This window comes from Heterocephalus glaber, unplaced genomic scaffold (assembly GCF_053883595.1).
Source record: "Heterocephalus glaber isolate CG9 unplaced genomic scaffold, H.glaber_assembly_v1.0 deba00000347, whole genome shotgun sequence".
Taxonomy (NCBI): Eukaryota; Metazoa; Chordata; class Mammalia; order Rodentia; family Bathyergidae; genus Heterocephalus; species Heterocephalus glaber.
In genome coordinates, this window is record NW_028258143.1 from 48872511 (window position 1) to 48890180 (window position 17670).

The 17670-nt window shown below is 38.6% G+C and overlaps 1 protein-coding gene across 4 annotated transcripts in view; it reads left to right on the plus strand.

The window, feature by feature from the left end:
- The window catches only part of Cers6 (ceramide synthase 6), a 299942-nt gene extending 283317 nt beyond the window's left edge, over window positions 1-16625 (plus strand). For 2 of the 4 annotated variants that reach the window (XM_004857610.4, XM_087199919.1), the window contains exons 9-11: window positions 7355-7511; window positions 8100-8123; window positions 10819-16625. In XM_004857610.4, coding sequence (XP_004857667.1) covers window positions 7355-7511; window positions 8100-8123; window positions 10819-10971 — 334 coding nt within the window. In that variant the 3' untranslated portion in view covers window positions 10972-16625. The remainder of the gene's footprint in view (window positions 1-7354; window positions 7512-8099; window positions 8124-10818) is intronic. The other 2 variants (XM_004857611.4, XM_087199920.1) reach the window with 1 other exon arrangement.
- The last annotated feature ends 1045 nt before the right edge of the window (window positions 16626-17670 follow it).

The following is a 17670-nucleotide window of genomic DNA, read 5'->3' on the forward strand; positions in this document are numbered from 1 at the left end:
TGTTTGGATGTGGAGATAAACAGAACTTGTGTGTCCGTTTCTACATGAAAGAGAAGTAGCTTACCATGTGCACATACAGATGCTTCTCGGGAATAAAGAAACCACTTGCGTGTTTACTACAAATGAGTGAAAGTATTGTTCAAGAGACTTAGGGACCCACCGGCAAGCTACTCAGCAGCCATCCTCCCAGAACAGGGCACTTGCAGATTGCACCAGTGTTGTGGAAAAGTCCAACCTGCGAGTACGGATGTCTTCTTGAAAGGGAAGAAATTATATACATGCTTTTTCAGCCTTGTAGCAGTCTTGACTGTCTAACTGTTGACTGAGCTCTTACTAGAAAAACCAACACAAAGAAGGTTTCGTGTAATAGTGAATTCATCACCTGACTTGCAGGTGTTAACTGCCTGTGGTTTCTGTTCAGCATAACTTTAAATGCATTTCTGTCGGCATCTAATTTACAATGGGCAAAAGATGCTAGGAGATTATTGGTGATCTTTGGGTAGAATGCATTTTTCATGTATGTTTTATGTAGTGCAGATGTGCATTTATTTCATGGAAACACTCATCATTAAATACGCTGAGATTTGTCTGGGAAAGTAATGTCGAGACCACTCAGAAGCTCTGAAGAAAAGCCTGATTTTGACCTCTGAGAGCATGTTATTTTTCAGGGTATTCTCACTGGCATTATGTAGTGCGGCTCAGAATAAAGCTCTGACTCTGTTTCCCACATAAGAAATCTTGGCTCTCTTTGGATATTCAATGTGGGTCTAATTACTGTTGTGATTTTTATGTAGCTCATCTCAGAAGAATGCAGTCCAGTCTCAGAACTCTTAGGTAAGGACAGAAGGGAGAAGATGTGAGGTGGATAGTGTTGCAAGTGAGAGTGTTGATTTAACTTTACAAATTAAAGACAGCAGATTTAAACTCTCCCTTGGAAGTCGCAATAAGAATTTAAAAAAATGAAGCATTGAAGATGGTTTCTTTGAATGAGATACAGTGGAGGCCTTTTTACTCTGTATTAGGAGTATGCCAAGTCCTGAAGCATAAGTGGAAAGCAGAATGCTTTAAGTCACATTGATGCTTAGAAAGAAAATGAGTACAGCCTTCAGTATCTTCTAACAATACGACTCCGCTTTCCTCGCTTAATAAAATGGCTGCAGACTTTTCTACACAGGTGTATGCATCTCCTCCCCACATATCTTGTATAATATTTCTGTGATAATCGAATTCAAGATGAAGAATCCATGAAAGATAAGAATGAGCAAAACTAATCACAGACCATCACCAATTAAATTCTTATGATTCACTAAGCATCCATAACAAAGGAGAGGTAAGCAGTATCTGCACAGCATCAGTGGGTCGCTTGAGCCCAGCTTTGCCTACAGAGTCCTGCTGGGAGAGAACAGCTCAGCCAGAGTCTCTTAGACCAATTTTTTGATGGGGTTTTTTAGAAGGGAGGGTGTCATCTGGAGATGGAGTGTTTTCTCCCCTGGAGCGCACCTTTGGCAAATGGTTCTGGCAAAATAGACCCTTATGAGTGTGCTCCATGTGTGTGTGAGATACCGTCTAGTGGTTAAGGGAAGCCTAACATTAATGAACAGAAAAATGGTCTTTTCTTGGCCCTTCTACCCCTATCCTCTTAAACAGCAGTTGAAGTTTGATGCTTCAGGGTACCTCTTCTTTGGGAAAGAGGAAAAGCGTTTTCTTTTTAAGCATTTTTCTTAAAAGCAGTATGTTGAACACAAAAACTATTATGGGGAAAACACCCACTCGTATTACAATACTTACTCAAGCCCAAAATTGCCAGCTGATAGTATATGTATTTATTGGCCCACAGAGTAGTGTCTTCCTGTTCATTTTATTAAAGTATGATTCACGTGTGGAATATGCTGCACAAATCTTCAAGATACAGCTTGACAGATGTTTATATTTAAAAATATTTACACAGGTGTAATCCCAGGTAATCATTACCAGATCAATATACAGAAGTTTCCAGGATCCCAGAAGCCTCTTGAATCCCGGGCCCTGGGCAGTCCTCCCTCAAAGATAACTGCTAGTCTGAACTCTGCCACCATAGATTCGTAATGGTATAATTAAGTACACAGTCCTAGCCTCCCTATACAAAAAATCCTATAATCACCATTTAAATAGTTTGTCCCCAAAAAGGAATAGTTTCCTCAACAGAAACATTCTAGGTTTGCTGTCTTTTGGAGTGCAAGTATCACGTTCTCTTTCCCCAGCAGAAACTCCTAATATATGGTGGTGTTTTTTTTAAACCAAGCTCCTCAATAAGAGATATATTCATTTGGTGCACTGATTTTATTTTCCCAAGTGTCTCTGCAGGCAGGCAAGTCAATTTTCAAAGAAATCCCATTAGTTTTGAGTGGCATCTCTGGAGGCGCCACTGATCATCATGGCAGAGGCGATGCATTCTAATGCAACATTTCAGAAATTAACATGAATGCCCTGTTGCCAGCCACTGCTCTAACTTCCTATTCAAATAAACCAGGCAGCAGCATCAGTCCTAGAGCTATAATCCTGAGAAAGACTCTCAACCTGCGGTCCAGCCAAGTCTGCTTTATAATCTGTAGCATAATGCAGTCATGGTTGCTGTTTATATAGAACCCCTTTCTGTTCAGAGGAAACTAAATTCTCTCTGAATATCAAAATGTGTAGTGCATATGTCAAGAAGCAGAGCTAGTTTTGAAATAAAACTATTGTTATTATTCCAGAGCTTTCTTGCTTACCTGATAGCAGGATAAACAGTCAACAGTACATCTAGTGAATGTTATTTCCAGGTGTTTTTGCAAGGCCCTGGAAACAGAAAAGCAGTCCCTCCTCACTGCCGTGGAGTCCAGCCTTGCTTAGACTTGTGCCCTGGCCCACAGATGGGTGTTGAAAGGGTTCGTTTCCTCTTAGACGAAATAAACAAGGGAGCAATATAGACATTATTCTATTGTAGGCTTTGTCACATATAACTTATTTTTTTCTAATTACTTGTCATGAATTTGGAAACTAAAACAATGTTAAGAGGAAAATGTAAAATTCCCTAATTCACTAAAGAAATTCCTATTGTAATAACTTTGATTAATTCCTTCAAGGATTTATAATCCTCTCTCCTTCCCCCCCCCCCTTCATGGAGTTGGGATGATACCATGCATATTCTTATATCATTAGAAATTCTTAGGGCCAGGGATTTAGCTCAGTGACACCCTGCCTGCCTCACAAGCACAAGGTACTGAGTTCAATCCCCGGTACCGAGGAGTAAAAAAAAGAAATTCTTGAAATATGTTTAATGTTTTGAATGACTTTGTGATTTTCCAGTATAAGAATGCAAACTTTGTTAACCATTCTCTGTTACAGGATATTCTTTGTTTTCTCTTTTTGAAGTGTTTGTAGATATTTTATGTATTTGAAATTTAAGTCTTTACTTTCCTGCTATACTCAGTAACCAGAACTTCTAGAGTAGTGTTAGACAATAATGGCAAAACTGCTTGTCCTTGTTTGTTCTTGATATTTTTTTTATTAATTTTATTGGTACATTTTAGGTATATAATATAATGACATTTATCATTGGAAATTTGCACCTTCACATAATCTCTCTTGGTTCTTATTTTTCCCCCTTCCCCTGCCCTCCCTTCAAGCCCTCATCCTTCCCTATTTACAGACTTTGTTTCCATTTTTTAATTTTCTCATATTAATTCCATTCCATTCTTGCCTTTCCCCTACCCCTCCCCTTTCCCCTTCCCCTTTGCCCCTTTTCTTCCTATTTCACGTTATCTGTTACACCTTTTAGTCCTTATTTACACTTTCAGTTTTTCACACTGCAGAAACTGTTCAGTATTTACATGTGTGTCCTATTTATTTCACTTAAGAATATCGCCTCAATGTGCATCCATTTAGCTAAAAATGTCTCTAATTTCTCACTTTTTATGGCTAAGTAGTACTCCATTTATTTTTTTAAAAAACACATTTTCTTAATCCAGTCTCCAGTTTATGGGCAATTTGGCTGCTTCCAAGTTTTAGCTATTACAAACTGTGCTGCTGTGAACATGGGTGCACATATATCACTGTGGTGTGATTTTTTTTAATTCTTTGGGGAAGATACCCACCAGGGGAATAGCTGGGTCAAATGGGCCTTCCAGTCCTAGTTCTTTGAGGTATCTCCATACTGATTTCCACAGTGGTTGCACCAGTCTACACTCCCACCAGCAGTGGAGCAGTGTTCCTCTTTCCCCACAGACCCACCAGCATTTGTTGTTGGTTGATTTCATGATAGCAACCATTCTTTCTGGAGTGAGGTGGAATCTCAGCATTGTTTTCATTTGCATCTCTCGAATGACCAGTGATGCTGAACATTTTTTCATATGTTTATTTACTATTTCTACTTCTTTGTGTGAGAAATGTCTGTTCATTTCAGATGCCCATTTTGGGATTGGGTCTTTAAATTTGGGATGTCTGATGTTTTAAAGTTCTTTATAGATTCTAGATAGTAGACCTTTGCCTGAGGAACATCAGGTGAAACTTTTTTCCCACATTGTAGGTTGTCTCTTCACACTGTTGGTCATTGCCTTGCTGTGCAGAAGCTTTTTAATAAGAAGAGATCCCACTTGTTGATTGTTTGTGCTAGTTCACGGGCAACTGAGGTTTTGTTCATAAAGCCTTTTCCTACACCAGCGTCTTCAAGAGTTCTACCTAACCTCTGTTCCAGCTGGTTCAGCGTTTCTGTTATAATATTTAGATCTTTAATCCATTTCAATTTTAGATTAGTGCATGGTGAGAGATACAGATATAGTTTTAATCTTTGGCAAGCTGAAACCTAATTTTTCCAGCACCATTTATTAAAGAGGCTATCTTTCCTCCAGTGAGGGTGTTTGGCTCCTTTGTCACAGATGAGGTGGCTGAGTGTGTCTGACGTTGTTTCTGCATCTTCTAATCTGTTCCACTCGTCCTCAAGTCTGTTTCTTTCCCAGAACCATGCTGTTTTTATCACAGTAGCTTTGTAGTAGAGTTTCAAGTTGGGGATTGTGATACCCCCTGCCATGTCTCTGTTGCCTAGAATTGCTTTTGCTATTCTAGGTCTCTTCTTGTTCCAAATGAATTTTTGGATTGTTTTCTCAAGGTCCATGAAGTATGCTGCTGGGATTTCAATTGGGATTGCATTGAATCTATATAGCAGTTTGGGAAGTATGGCTATTTTCACTATGTTGGTTCTTCCTACCTAGGAACAAAGGATGTCTTTCCATTTTCTGATACCATCTTCAGTCTCTCTTTTCAGAGTGCTATAGTTTTCAGAGAAGAGGTCTTTGATTTCTTTCTTTTTTTTTTTTTTTGGTACCGGGGATCGAACTCCGACCTTGCACTTTCGAGTCAGGCGGTGGAACCACTGAGATAAATCCCAGGCCCCTCCTATTTCTTTTGTTAGGTTGATTCCTAGGTATTTCAGTTTTTTGGATGCTATTGTGAAAGGAATTGTTTGCCCTGTGTCTCTCGCAGTGAATCTGTTGTTTGTGTAGAGGAAAGCTATTGATTTTTGTGTATTGACCTTGATCCAGCTACTTTACTGAATTTGGTTATTAAGTCTAGAAGACTTTTGGTGGAGTTCTTGGGGTCTTCTATATAGAGTATCATGTCATCTGCAAATAAAGACAATTTGACTCCTTCATTTCCTATCTTTATTCCTTTTCTTTCTCTTGTCTAATTGCTGTGGCTAATGTTTATCTAAAAGAAAGTGTAATACACATATGTCCACTCATACTTTGTAAATAGCTGGGAAGTCTCTCGAGTTTATGCAGATGACTTTACTTGTTATTGCACAATGTGAATTTGTAGGGGAAAAAATAATACACTAACCCTTGGGTCCCATACAGGCAAATTAAGATTGCATTCTTCAGGCTGTTTCAGTAGCACTGGATTTGGCCATTCCCTGTTTTAAAAGATTGTAGCCCTCAGGAAGACTATTGGACATTATCATCTACGAGTATTTTGTTAAACATACAATATTTGTGAACGTGATCCTTCTTCATTCATTTTGGTATATAATGCCCTTTTATTGTCCTTTGTTGTTGTTAGACTATTTTTCCTCTATGAAAATAGACCATTTGGTAGTTTTCTCAAAATGAAGTCAAAAATCTCCGCTTCTCAGAGGACCTAATAAAACAGTATGTGTTCACCTCAGTCTTGAACGGGATAACCTCTTTCAAAGACAAAAATCCTGCACTAGTTTCATACAAAGAAAAATGAGCGTAAAAATTACTTCTGATTAGAGTCAAAATGATATGAATAATTATAAAAGTTAAGCAGGAAAATATACTTCAAAGTGTTTTTCGGTTGTCAGTTCCTCCAGGGGAAGCCTTATACAGTTAAGGGTCCTCCACTGGCCACTCTGATGGTCTCATGAATATTCTAATTCCTAATGTGAGAGGCAGGTGGTTTACACTTAACCAGTATTTCTAGGCCTAGTCTTTTTTTTTTTTAATCTTGATGTCATGGAGTGGTATTCTTTACAAGTATTGAAAACCCAAAGCAGACTCAAAGATCACATAGTCATTTTAACAAGTAGCTGAATATAGAATCACGTGCAAAAAAATGAGTGAAAGAAACAATGACTAGGGTTAGGAGAAAATCAAATGATACAGCAATTCCACTTCAAAGTATATACCATGGTATTATATATTCTAAAAGAGATATTTGAACACTCATGCTCTTAGCAGCATTATTTATTATAGTCAAAAGGCAGAACAACCTGAGTATCTACTGAAGAATGAATGGGTGAACAGAAATGTGGTGGCGGTGTAAACTCAGTCTTAGAAACAAAAAGAGTTGGGACCCTTGCTGCAAATGAAGGAAGTTTGAGGGTGTTATGAAAAAAAGACAACTATTGTATGATTCCACTCACTTGCAGTACCTACAGCAATAAAATTCACTGCAGCAGAAAATAGAATGGTGGTCTCCAGGGAGAGAGGATGGGGAATTACGACTGGGTCCACAGTTTCAGATTTGCAAGATGAAGAGTTCTGAAGATGGGCGATGGTGATGATTACCGAACAATACAAAATATACACTTAAGAATATTTAAGATGGTAAACTTGGTGTTCTATGTGTTTTACCACAATTGTCTTTAAAGTATACTGGAAAAAGTACGCTACTTGAGCTGGAATCACCAGGAAAGTCGTACCACGGGGCAGTACTTCCCGTGACGGCTCGCCGCGGAACTGTTCAGCTTTCACACGATCCTTCCTGGGAGCTCCGTGTGGGGAGGTTGTTGACTCTGCTTCTATGCACAAACTCCGATTCCTTTGGAAGCAGAGTGAAATGCTGTGTTCAGTAATTACTGTCTTTTTTTTTTTTTTAGGGTGTTAAATACCACATTATTTGAAAGTTGGGAAATCGTTGGACCTTACCCTTCCTGGTGGGTTTTTAATCTACTGCTCTTGCTAGTACAAGGGTTGAACTGCTTCTGGTCTTACTTGATTGTAAAAATAGCCTGCAAGGCTGTTTCAAGAGGCAAGGTAAGCTAAAACACCCTTTTCAAATGTCCCAGAAAATTTGAGGGTTTTTGTTGTTGTTTCTTTGAAATAAGTGTTATTTCAAATTTCATCAAAATCAGTGTTATTTCTTCCAAATTAAACCAGACCACCTAGAAGCAAACCAAATTACTTTCTTCTCTTTAGTTCATTTTAAAAGTGTTTATATTGACTTGTTAATGATGATGGCCCATGATCTGCATTTGTAATTTTAGATTTAATGATGATGCATTACTTGTGTTCTTTCCTCCTGTATGTCTCCCTTGGTCCTTCTCTTACTACGTTTGTACTGAACAGAAATGTAGCAACTTTATTCTTTTTATGTAAAGTGTCACTTGGTGCAGTGTGCCCATTTAAACCAACCTGCATCTCAAATTGAAGAATAAATACATTCATGACTTTTCCAACAAAATTTAGTTAAATCTCTTTGGTTAAAAGTGGACTCAGGCGGCTGATTTGAATAAAACTTCCTGAGCCTCAGACGCTTTGTGTAAAGCAGTGACTTTTCCAGATTGTTCTCTGTGACGTTTTCTTACTTCGTTGTTTGTTCTCTTCCTCCTGCCACCCTGGAAGGCTGGGAAGTGGAACCCTTTACATGTAAGTTTCTCCCGCTTCCTCTTTCCCTGTCCTGCGTGTCACACTCAGATGAGTGGCACTCAGATCCTTTTGCTTCATGCATATTGTTCTAGCTAATCTACTGGCACTGACTGGAAGTTTTATGTGTCGGTTAGTGGCAAAGACAGGAGGAACAGCTCTGTGCCCTGTTGGGTGAATGTGTAGTCTGCTAAATTTTGCCTGATCCACCAGGGAAGGAGAAGAATTTCTTACACTGGTTTTTAACATATTGGCTAAAAGGCAGAAATAGACAAAAGAGAAGCCAAAAAGAGAAAACCAGTTGAGGAGTTAGGGAAAGATCAGCACAGTGCAGAGTGGAGGCCTGAACATCATTGATTTCCTGATCTGCACGAAGCCCCGGGCAGTGCTTACCCACCTGTGCTCATCCAGTGCACAGTCCCTGCCCCTTCCTCGGGGGAGGCCGGGCACTGTGAGATGGGTCCTCAGCATCATCCTGTGGAAACCCAAAATAGGTTGATCTGTTAATTTCTTAGAAGCTGTTTGTTTTTCTCTGTGACCTCTTACTCTTTGAAATGAACATGTATTTCTATTAAAATCTGTCTTGTTCTCATTTGGATACAAATTAAATCCACATGCACAGTGCTGTCAGTATGACAGTAACTAAGGTTGCGTGGATACGGTGGATTAGATTACTTGTGTCTTTATTGCATTGCTATTTCCACCAGACACTGTCATTCCTCTAACTTTTATTCCTTCATCTTTATGAAGAGATGATTATTAATTTCATTCCAGATCTCAGACTTCATAATTTCTTAACTGCCATTGCTGCTCTTATCTAAGACAATAAGATTATTCATCTTGTCCATGGGCCATTTTCCTGTGGGTTGAGATATTCTAAATTGTTGTGTAGGTTTTTTTCTTTTGAAGGTAACATAAGTATAGATTTTTCAAATGCAATTTAAAATAATTTTACTGGGCATGCAGATGTAAATTAATCACTCTCTGCAACTAGAGTTTTCTACTAACAGTTTAATTGATGACTAATGGACTTATAATGTGATGGTGCTGTCCCATAACTCTGTGTTTGTGACCCACGTTTTTAAGTTGACATATCCTAACCATCTAGTCACGCTGACGTATAATAGATCTATAGTTTTTGGATATGTCCTATCTGAGTTCAGTCCCATCTCATGGGACATTGGCGTGAGGTTCCTTTGTGTGACATTTACTCCATTACTGGTTGGAATGGAGCAACAGTTCTGGGCTTGTGCTTTCTCCTCCCCCACCCACCTGAGGAAGATGATGTTCTTGCGTACCAGTGGTAGCCTTTGAAGTGGTAGAGGCTAGGGTTCTCAAGTTGGTCGGGAGGGGAGGCACAGACAAGTTATGATTTATTTTGAAATGTCTCATGGAGATGCAAATCTCCTTAACCCAGGCCTGAAGAAATCACAGGAGGACCGCACTGGGAAAATTTCTACTAAGCTATGCCAACAGGTCCCTTTGACCACATCACTTAAAAATTAAGTTAACCATGTTTAGTTACTGAAAGATCTTAAGGTCTACTGGGTAAAAATACTGACTATAATTTAGATTTATAGAGGTTTAAACTTTTAATTTTAAAAAACAATAGAGTATTGCTCGAGCATGGTGGCACATACCTGTAATCCCAGCATTCAGGAGGCTGAGACAAGAGAATCACAACAGGTTTAAGGCCACCCTGGGTTACATAGTTAGTTCCAGGCCAATGTGAACCACACAGTGAGACTGTGTCTCAAACAAACAAACAAACAAACATCCTAAAAACAATAGAGTAGTTCCTTAATTTCCCCTAAAATTACTTCCTTGTTAGAGTAGGATTTTTTTATCCTTCATGTAGCATATAGATTTATATCCTGGTACATTATTTTGCCAGCCTCGTTACTTAATGAGACCAAGTGGAGGACTGAAGAAGTTGGTACAATGGGGGCCATTTTTGGAGGATCTGGCTAGTGAATTTTCCTCTGGAAATAGTAAGCTAGACCCCACCCAAGAAATTCTGAAAATGCCTTCTAATGTCATTAGTTCTTGATGACATATAAAACTACAAAGTCAAACAGGAACTTTTTTTATGATCTAAACTAGTGAGTATGTCCATTAGTGTGACTGGGAGCTGACTTTAGACAATTCTGAAAGAGAATAAGGTCATTGGAGAATAGACTGATCCATTTGTACCCAATTCTTGGAATATTATTCTAATAGTGTAGCGTGCCTATTTGGGGTAAGAGGAGAGGCATAGTCTAGTAGAGTGATGGCAAAACTACGGCACATGTGTTGTTTTTCTTTTAAGACAAAAGATGTTAATGTATGAGTTATATTTTCTAAACTAAAACCTCAGTCAGTGTTCAGGTTTAATCGCAGTGTTGGCACTTCATGATAAATAAGTGAGTTTGGGGTTGCAGTTTGGACATTTGTGTCAAAAAGTCTCCATTGCTGGGACTCTAGTATGCCTTCAGCATCAAAAGATACTTCAAAGGGGCCGAGGATTTAGCTCAGTGGTTCTGGAGCCTGCCTCGAAAGCGCAAGGTCCCGAGTTCAATCCCAGGTACCAAAAAAAAAAAAAAAAGATACTTTAAAGAAGTCAACAATGCCAACTTTATGATACCTAAATCCATCTTCTTAACATGCTGTACCTTGATGGCTCCTTAGAAGCTGACTAATTAGCTTTCTTGTGTTTCAGGTGTCCAAGGACGATCGAAGTGACATTGAGTCTAGCTCAGATGAGGAGGACTCTGAACCCCCAAGGAAAAACGCCCACACTGCAACAACCACCAATGGTACCAGTGGTACCAACGGGTACCTGCTGACCGGTTCTTCCTCCCTGGATGATTAATCACATAAAACTATAAGTCCTGAACAAAGTGAACTATTTGTTCCTGGAAGTATTTAATAAGTTGCAAATGCAGTTCCTTTCATAATATCTCAGCACCAGAAACAAAACTTAGGGTTATCAAAGCATTCTGAATAGTGCACTGCCATATGTCCTGTCTGTGAATGAAGAAGAAATACCATTCTCTCTATGTAGGCATGCTGTATGTAATTGACACAAGGGAACAGTATTTGCATTTGTACTGTCTTAGAATATTATTTATTTTTTGTATGTTTGTAAATCTGTGGACAAAAGAGGGTTTCCTTGCTCCTTTTAGTCTCTGGGTTCATGACAGTGAAGGAGATGTTACATCTGCTTCTGCCTCTTTCTCTTGCTGCAGTCCAGTGTGCTGTGAGCATGAGCTTAGTTTGTCACTTAGAGCAAGCAAAACCCAGTGCGAGATCCTCACACAGAGCCAATAGATTGGCTGTCTTTGTGTTCCTGTGCCCATTTTGAAGTTGAGTAATCAGTCTCAGTGACCATCCTTCCAGTGTGAAGCTTAAACAGAATCACATAAGTTGTTAAATTGTCTCTCTTCATGGTCAAGTAGCAGTTCCAATAATAAATAGGACGATTATCAGGAGGCTTTTTTGAATGTTGTATGAAACTGCTTTGGAATAGATTTTATTTCTTGTGTACACAGCCAAGATTTGTTCCGTGAGTGTGGCAGTTAGTTGGGGATTAACCCGTAGGTTAGGGAAATTTTTTATTTTTGGTGTGTGATGAAGTCAATGCCTTGGCTCTGAAGGGAGATACTTTGCTTAAACTCTTAGTTGTAAACAAAGAAATCACTCTTAATATTGGGAATTTGTTCCATGTCCTGGGAATAATATAAAGAGAGCAACTGATTTCAGTCAGGTTTTGCCTACCCCTGTAATTAGTACAGCCTTCTGTCGTGTCCTGAAAAAAGAAGCGAAGAGTATTTGGGATGGAAAAGGGAGTCTTTCAGGAGTTAATACAGATCACCCCAGGGCAAAGCACTTTATTGCAGCCAGCTTTTGAGGAAAAGCCCTAGCTAGTATTTGACTTGATATTTTTATTTTGTTGAGCAAAATAAAGCCCGTGGAAGACAGACTGTTGTACCCATTGTTTTTCTCTTTAAACATAACCCACAGTGACCTTCTTGTTACTGGAAACTGGGTATTATTGTACTCCAAGTCCTTTTTATTTATTTCTTTGAAGACGTGTATGGTTTCCAGGAATTTTTATTCCATTTTTATTTCCAGAAAAGCAGCAAAAATTGTATTGAACAATTGCAATATCAGCAATGAGTAAAATTCCTGAAGAATAAAGTCTCCATAAGGCTTCTCCACAGCAGTGTTATATATGGATAAGAATACCATGCACATAAGCCAATGTCTCTCTTTTCTTCTAACTTCTAGGAAGAGAGAATAAAATAGGATTACATGTAATTATTTTATAAATCAAAAAAGACCATCACTTAAAACAGGAATCCAAAACAAAAACACAGGAATATAAATGTGTGAAACAAGGCACAGTGAAGATAACAGAAAAATATTAGAGTGTGCATAGTCTGCCCAGAGCCATTCACAGTTAATTTGGTTAAAAAGAAAATTAAAATAAATTTTTGTGCCCACACTTTGCAGTCTGTGAATTAATAGTTAAAAGAGTATTTCCAAACAAAAACCTTTTTCATTGTAATATTGAGTCTTCCCCCACTCACTTCCAAATAGGATGTGTCTAGTATGATCTGCAATAATAACTGAAGAGGTCAGAAATATGTCTGCTTGTTTTTGTAGAAAACAACATGGCCTTTTCTGCTTATGGACCCTTGTTATTTTATTTCACAAAACAGGCATATGTCTAAGAGTGTAATTTGTGGATGGCTGAGTTTGTGAGACCAGTCACAAAACACCAAAAAATACTGTTAGTCATCAGAAAATCTGCTCAAATGCTAATAGATCAAAGCGATATTATGCATATTGTAGCTGAAATTTTTGATCTGGTAAAAGATTTTATCATGTAAGATGTAGAACATATTTGCCTCCCCACCATGTGTCCCCACGTGGGCCATCTTACACCTGTTAGCACAGAAAAATGACTTCAAGATCAGCTTGTCAATTAAAGATTTAGGAGATGTGCATAAAAGGGTAAGATTGATTCGGTCCTTAGCAGAGGCAAATCTAAATGATCTTTCTTTTTTTTCTTTTTCTCAGATATGACTTAGAATGAAGATGGAATTCTCAGTCTTTCTGGCCGGTAGCATTGACACAGTCCACTCTAAATGTCTATTTCAATTTACATTTTGGGGCAGAGTTCTTTTTGGCTAATTAAAATGGGAGTTTTTAGAGTTTTTAGGGTGTAGAATAACCTGTGTCTGTCTGTTTACTGCTCTCTGAGGGTGGCCTAATAAAGGCTGAGAGAGAAAACTATGTGAAGTATCTCATCATCCACCTGGGCCAGGCTGTGGCTTTTTGGAGGTGTATTTTGTAAATTCAGCTGTAGGTTAGTGAGAGTGCTGTTTCTTGTTGATTAGCCTGTGGTGACATTTCCTTCCTCTAGTCACATGCGTACCTTTCCAGGGTATCAAGGGGTATGTAGAAAGGATGCTAGAAAAGGTGATATTTTAATCTCCAATATTATACCTCTTCTAGATCTCTTAGTGGGGGAAAAAAATAGAAAATAAAGTAGAATTGGGCCTTGGGTCAATAAATGATATAAAAGTGTATGATCTATGTGTGTCTGTGTATGTATCTCCAAAAACTGATAAAAGCAAAATATCAGTGATTCATCTTTGTCCATATTCTTATCATAAAAACACTCGCATCTTCCCTAGTCCTTTGTTCTTGCTCTCCACCGAGCTGAGAGTGGCAGAACCCTTTCAGTCTCTTAGCCACAGAACTACGTATGGTACAGTTTAGGTCATGAGCACCTGAGGTCATGCAGAAGCCAGATAACAGCTCACGTTTCCAAATCAGTCCTGTGGAATTTGAAAGTAGAGGAGAAACCATCGGTATTTTGGATTATTCAGATATTTATTGTAAAAGTGAAAACAATTCCTGCTTATCCCCAGGGTTGAACTAACATCCTACTCTTGCTGAGCTGCCAGAGAGATGGTGTCCTGAGCTCCCATCTGATAATCCCACAGCATCTGACAAAGATGAGGCAGAAAAGGGAGGGAAGAAGTGAGGGAAAATCAGATTATCTGTAGTCAGAATGGTAGATGAACCTCAAAATGGCCAGTTCTGTTGCCACCCTTTCCACTCTGAGTATAGTCATGCACTACATAATGATGCTTTTTTCATCAGTGACAGACCACATGGACAATTGTGGTTCTGTAAGATGTTAATATAGCTCCAGTGTGTCATAGGCAAACCATCTAGGTTTGTGTAAGTCTGCCTTGATATTCATACGTAGTGAAATCACTTAATGGGACATTTCTCAGTACATGTCCCTGTGGTTATGTGATACATGACTGTATTTGATAGAATTTGAATTTGAGCAAACTGGATGCCTTCATTTTAGGTAGAAAGGATCTGAATCTTCCATTTTGTATTAAATCTCGTTGTTATTTGAACTAAGTAAAATGTGAGTCTTCCATTCAGCTTGTCTGAGACTACTGAAGAGCTCTTCAAAGAGAAATTTATGGACAACTGTGATTGTTCCCAGTACATTCATAATTCTAAATTAATAGTTACTTTTATCCCTATCTGGAATTATTAAAGCCAAAGTTGCCTGAATATGTATTTTTCTTAATTTGCAGTATAAATACTATACAAATAATTCCAAAGGCATGGAAAGTTTCCATGTATTAGTGTATGTTGGTGTCATTATATCCAGAGAGGTTTCAAGAGATCCTTTGGAAATAAAAGGTTAAGTGTTTACATTTCATGTGATATTTTAGGTGTTAACATTCTAATTAACTTACCTTTTCTGTCTTTGTCTTTTTTGTAGACAAATCGTAATAGCCCAGAAATGTCTCTAATATTGAAATAAGAAAAAATCAAATCAACATTAGTCTGATGTAAAATGATCTCATAGCACTTTGTCATGTGCTATAGGTAATTTGAGTGGAAAAAGAAGGTGCCTGGAACTGAAGTTATGGCACTTGTATCTAGCCATAGTCCATGGAAAGAATAATCATGAACAGCTAGTTACACACAAACTAGTCTTAAAAATGCAGCAAGATTTTTTTCTTAAAGATATTATTGTCCCCAAAATCAGTTTAGGTTTATCTTGGAGAAATGAAACTGTGCCATTCTCAAATTGCCACATAGTAATTACTACTGGTTCACCTGCTACATCTTAGTTCTTCATAGAGACTGGCCAAAGAAAGGCGCTGTGGTTTGCCTTTGTGTGGACAGCACCCTCCCACCCCTAGGGGGCTCTCAGTGCATACTGAGGACCCCTGTCCACTCTGCTGTTAGAGAACTCCTCTAATAAATACTCAGAGGTAGCATGTGTGGTGCTGGTTTTCCTGGAGAAAATTGTATTGGAGAACATAAAACTTCTTAAATGATGTTAATGAGATCTGCAGACACCCGAAGAAATTTAGTCTTTTCCAGGTATTCCCAATTTGAGTTCTCCGTGAAGACTTTGAAAGGAATGCATTACCAAAGGGGTACACACCAAGCCACAGGAATGTAACAGATCTCTGCAGCCAGGTGGCATATGGCATCTCCACACAAATGGGCATTCTCAGGATTGCTGAGGAAGTGATAGGAGGGCCCTGTTAGCCTAGGGTCTGTCTTGTTTGATCTTATTCATTCACGTTCTTTTCAGCCTTCTAGAACTCTTGATAAAAGGAAGCAAATAGGTTGTCATTTTTCTGCTGTGGATTTCTCAGTAGCCTTTGGATCAGTTGTGTGACACACTTCTCCCTCTGCCTGCTCCCATTTTTCAGAGAGAAGTTATGGTGCCTGTGTGTGTGTGTCTGTGTTTCCTTATCATGGGTCCATGGAGGCATGGCTTCCTATGTTGGTGTATGTTTCGTGGCCTGGAATCTAGAAACAACAGCTCTGAATAGGGTTTCTGTGTTTGGCAGAAAAGGCAGATTTCTTTCATATGATTATTATTATTATTATTATTAGTCCAAAGACATCAGAACCATCATTATAAAACTACTCTTTAAAAATTAAGGATTTTGAAAGATTAGCTGCAGAAATAAATAAATAAAAGCTGTATAACAGGAACAGTTACATGATGATTCTGGAACTTCCACTTAGAGCTTCATTAATTTAAACATGGAAACACCCTCCAAGTTTGACTTCCCACAGGTTCATAGAGCCCGTAAGCTCATGATTTTCAGCAGCGTCTTGTGTTCCCACATCATAATCATCATTTGCCTCCACAACCATTTGTTGACATGAAAGGGGCTGGTGGTTAGTTTTTGGTTTGATTCTTTTTTCAGCTTTCAGTGAGGAATAGGATAGGTAACAAAACCTTATTTGTTTTCTTAAAACAATTCAGTGCTTGAATATCTCTGTCAGAAATGGAATGATGTACTGTTAGCCAATTAGAATTATTTCATGTATTGTTATTGTGTTTTGCTGATTTTATATGAAAATATAATTATTCATTCTTGATCTCTGGAAGCAATCGCTATTGAGGGTCATTTTACTTTGGAAACACTTTCATAATAAAGATAAGTATTAAGAGTGCAGCCTAAGTGTCCTTTACTGTAAGCGTTAACCAGCTTGTGCCGGGAAAACATTACCTCTTCTTGGGCAGGGTTATGTGAAGGTTCATGTCATCCCAGTCATTTCTCACAAGCCCTGTGAATCCTGAAATCGCTACAGTCACTAACAAAGTAGTGTTATATTATCTTACGATATACAAGGAGTGATCAAAATATAGAGTAAATGTTCACATTTTTTAAATTTATTACAGTAAAAGGCATATTGCCATTAATCCCCTTCAAAATCCTCCCCCTTGCTCCTTATCCCACTGTTCTTGCCACATTCTGAGGCAGTCCTGGAAGTTTTGTGAGGGTCTTTACAAGATGTGATCAAAAATATGGTGAATGGCACTGCCAGGTGCCATCCAGAGGAAAAGCAGGCTTCTAACAACATCATGATGTCTCCTCATCCACCTTATTCACTGGGTTTGGCACTGTGCGGCTTCAGATTCTTCCTCAAAGGCAAAATGACCATGAAAGGTAAACGTTTTGAATTGATTAAAGACATCATGGCAGCCACGACAGTACAACTAAATATACTCACAAAAGAGGACTTCCAGAACTGCTTCAGAAAGTGGCAAGAATGATGAATAAGTGTGATCGAGGAGAAGGGGAACTTGGGGGATGAGGTTAATGGGAATGTGTCTTTTACTGCAATAATTTAAAATTTAAATATTCACTGTTTTCAGTTATGCGTCAGTATCTCTGAAAATCAGGATAGGAAAAGTTCAGTGTTTAATTTTATGTAGCTCTTCATTCTGAAAAAACAATGGTTTCTGGAGATAGCAGCTTAAATACATCCCATTATGTTGATACATTGAGGACCAACAACCCAAGCACAGCAGGAAACTGTTCCTCCCTGCATTCGTGAGTCACCCTCTGGGCCTGGGCCCTTGTCCGCTCTCCCTTTTCTCTGCCTAGGCCAAGAGGCTCTGTCTTCTCCAAGCTGCTTTTTTTCTCTAAAATCTCAAAAGAATAAAATCAGCACAAATTCAGCAAATACCCCACCATCACCAATATTATAA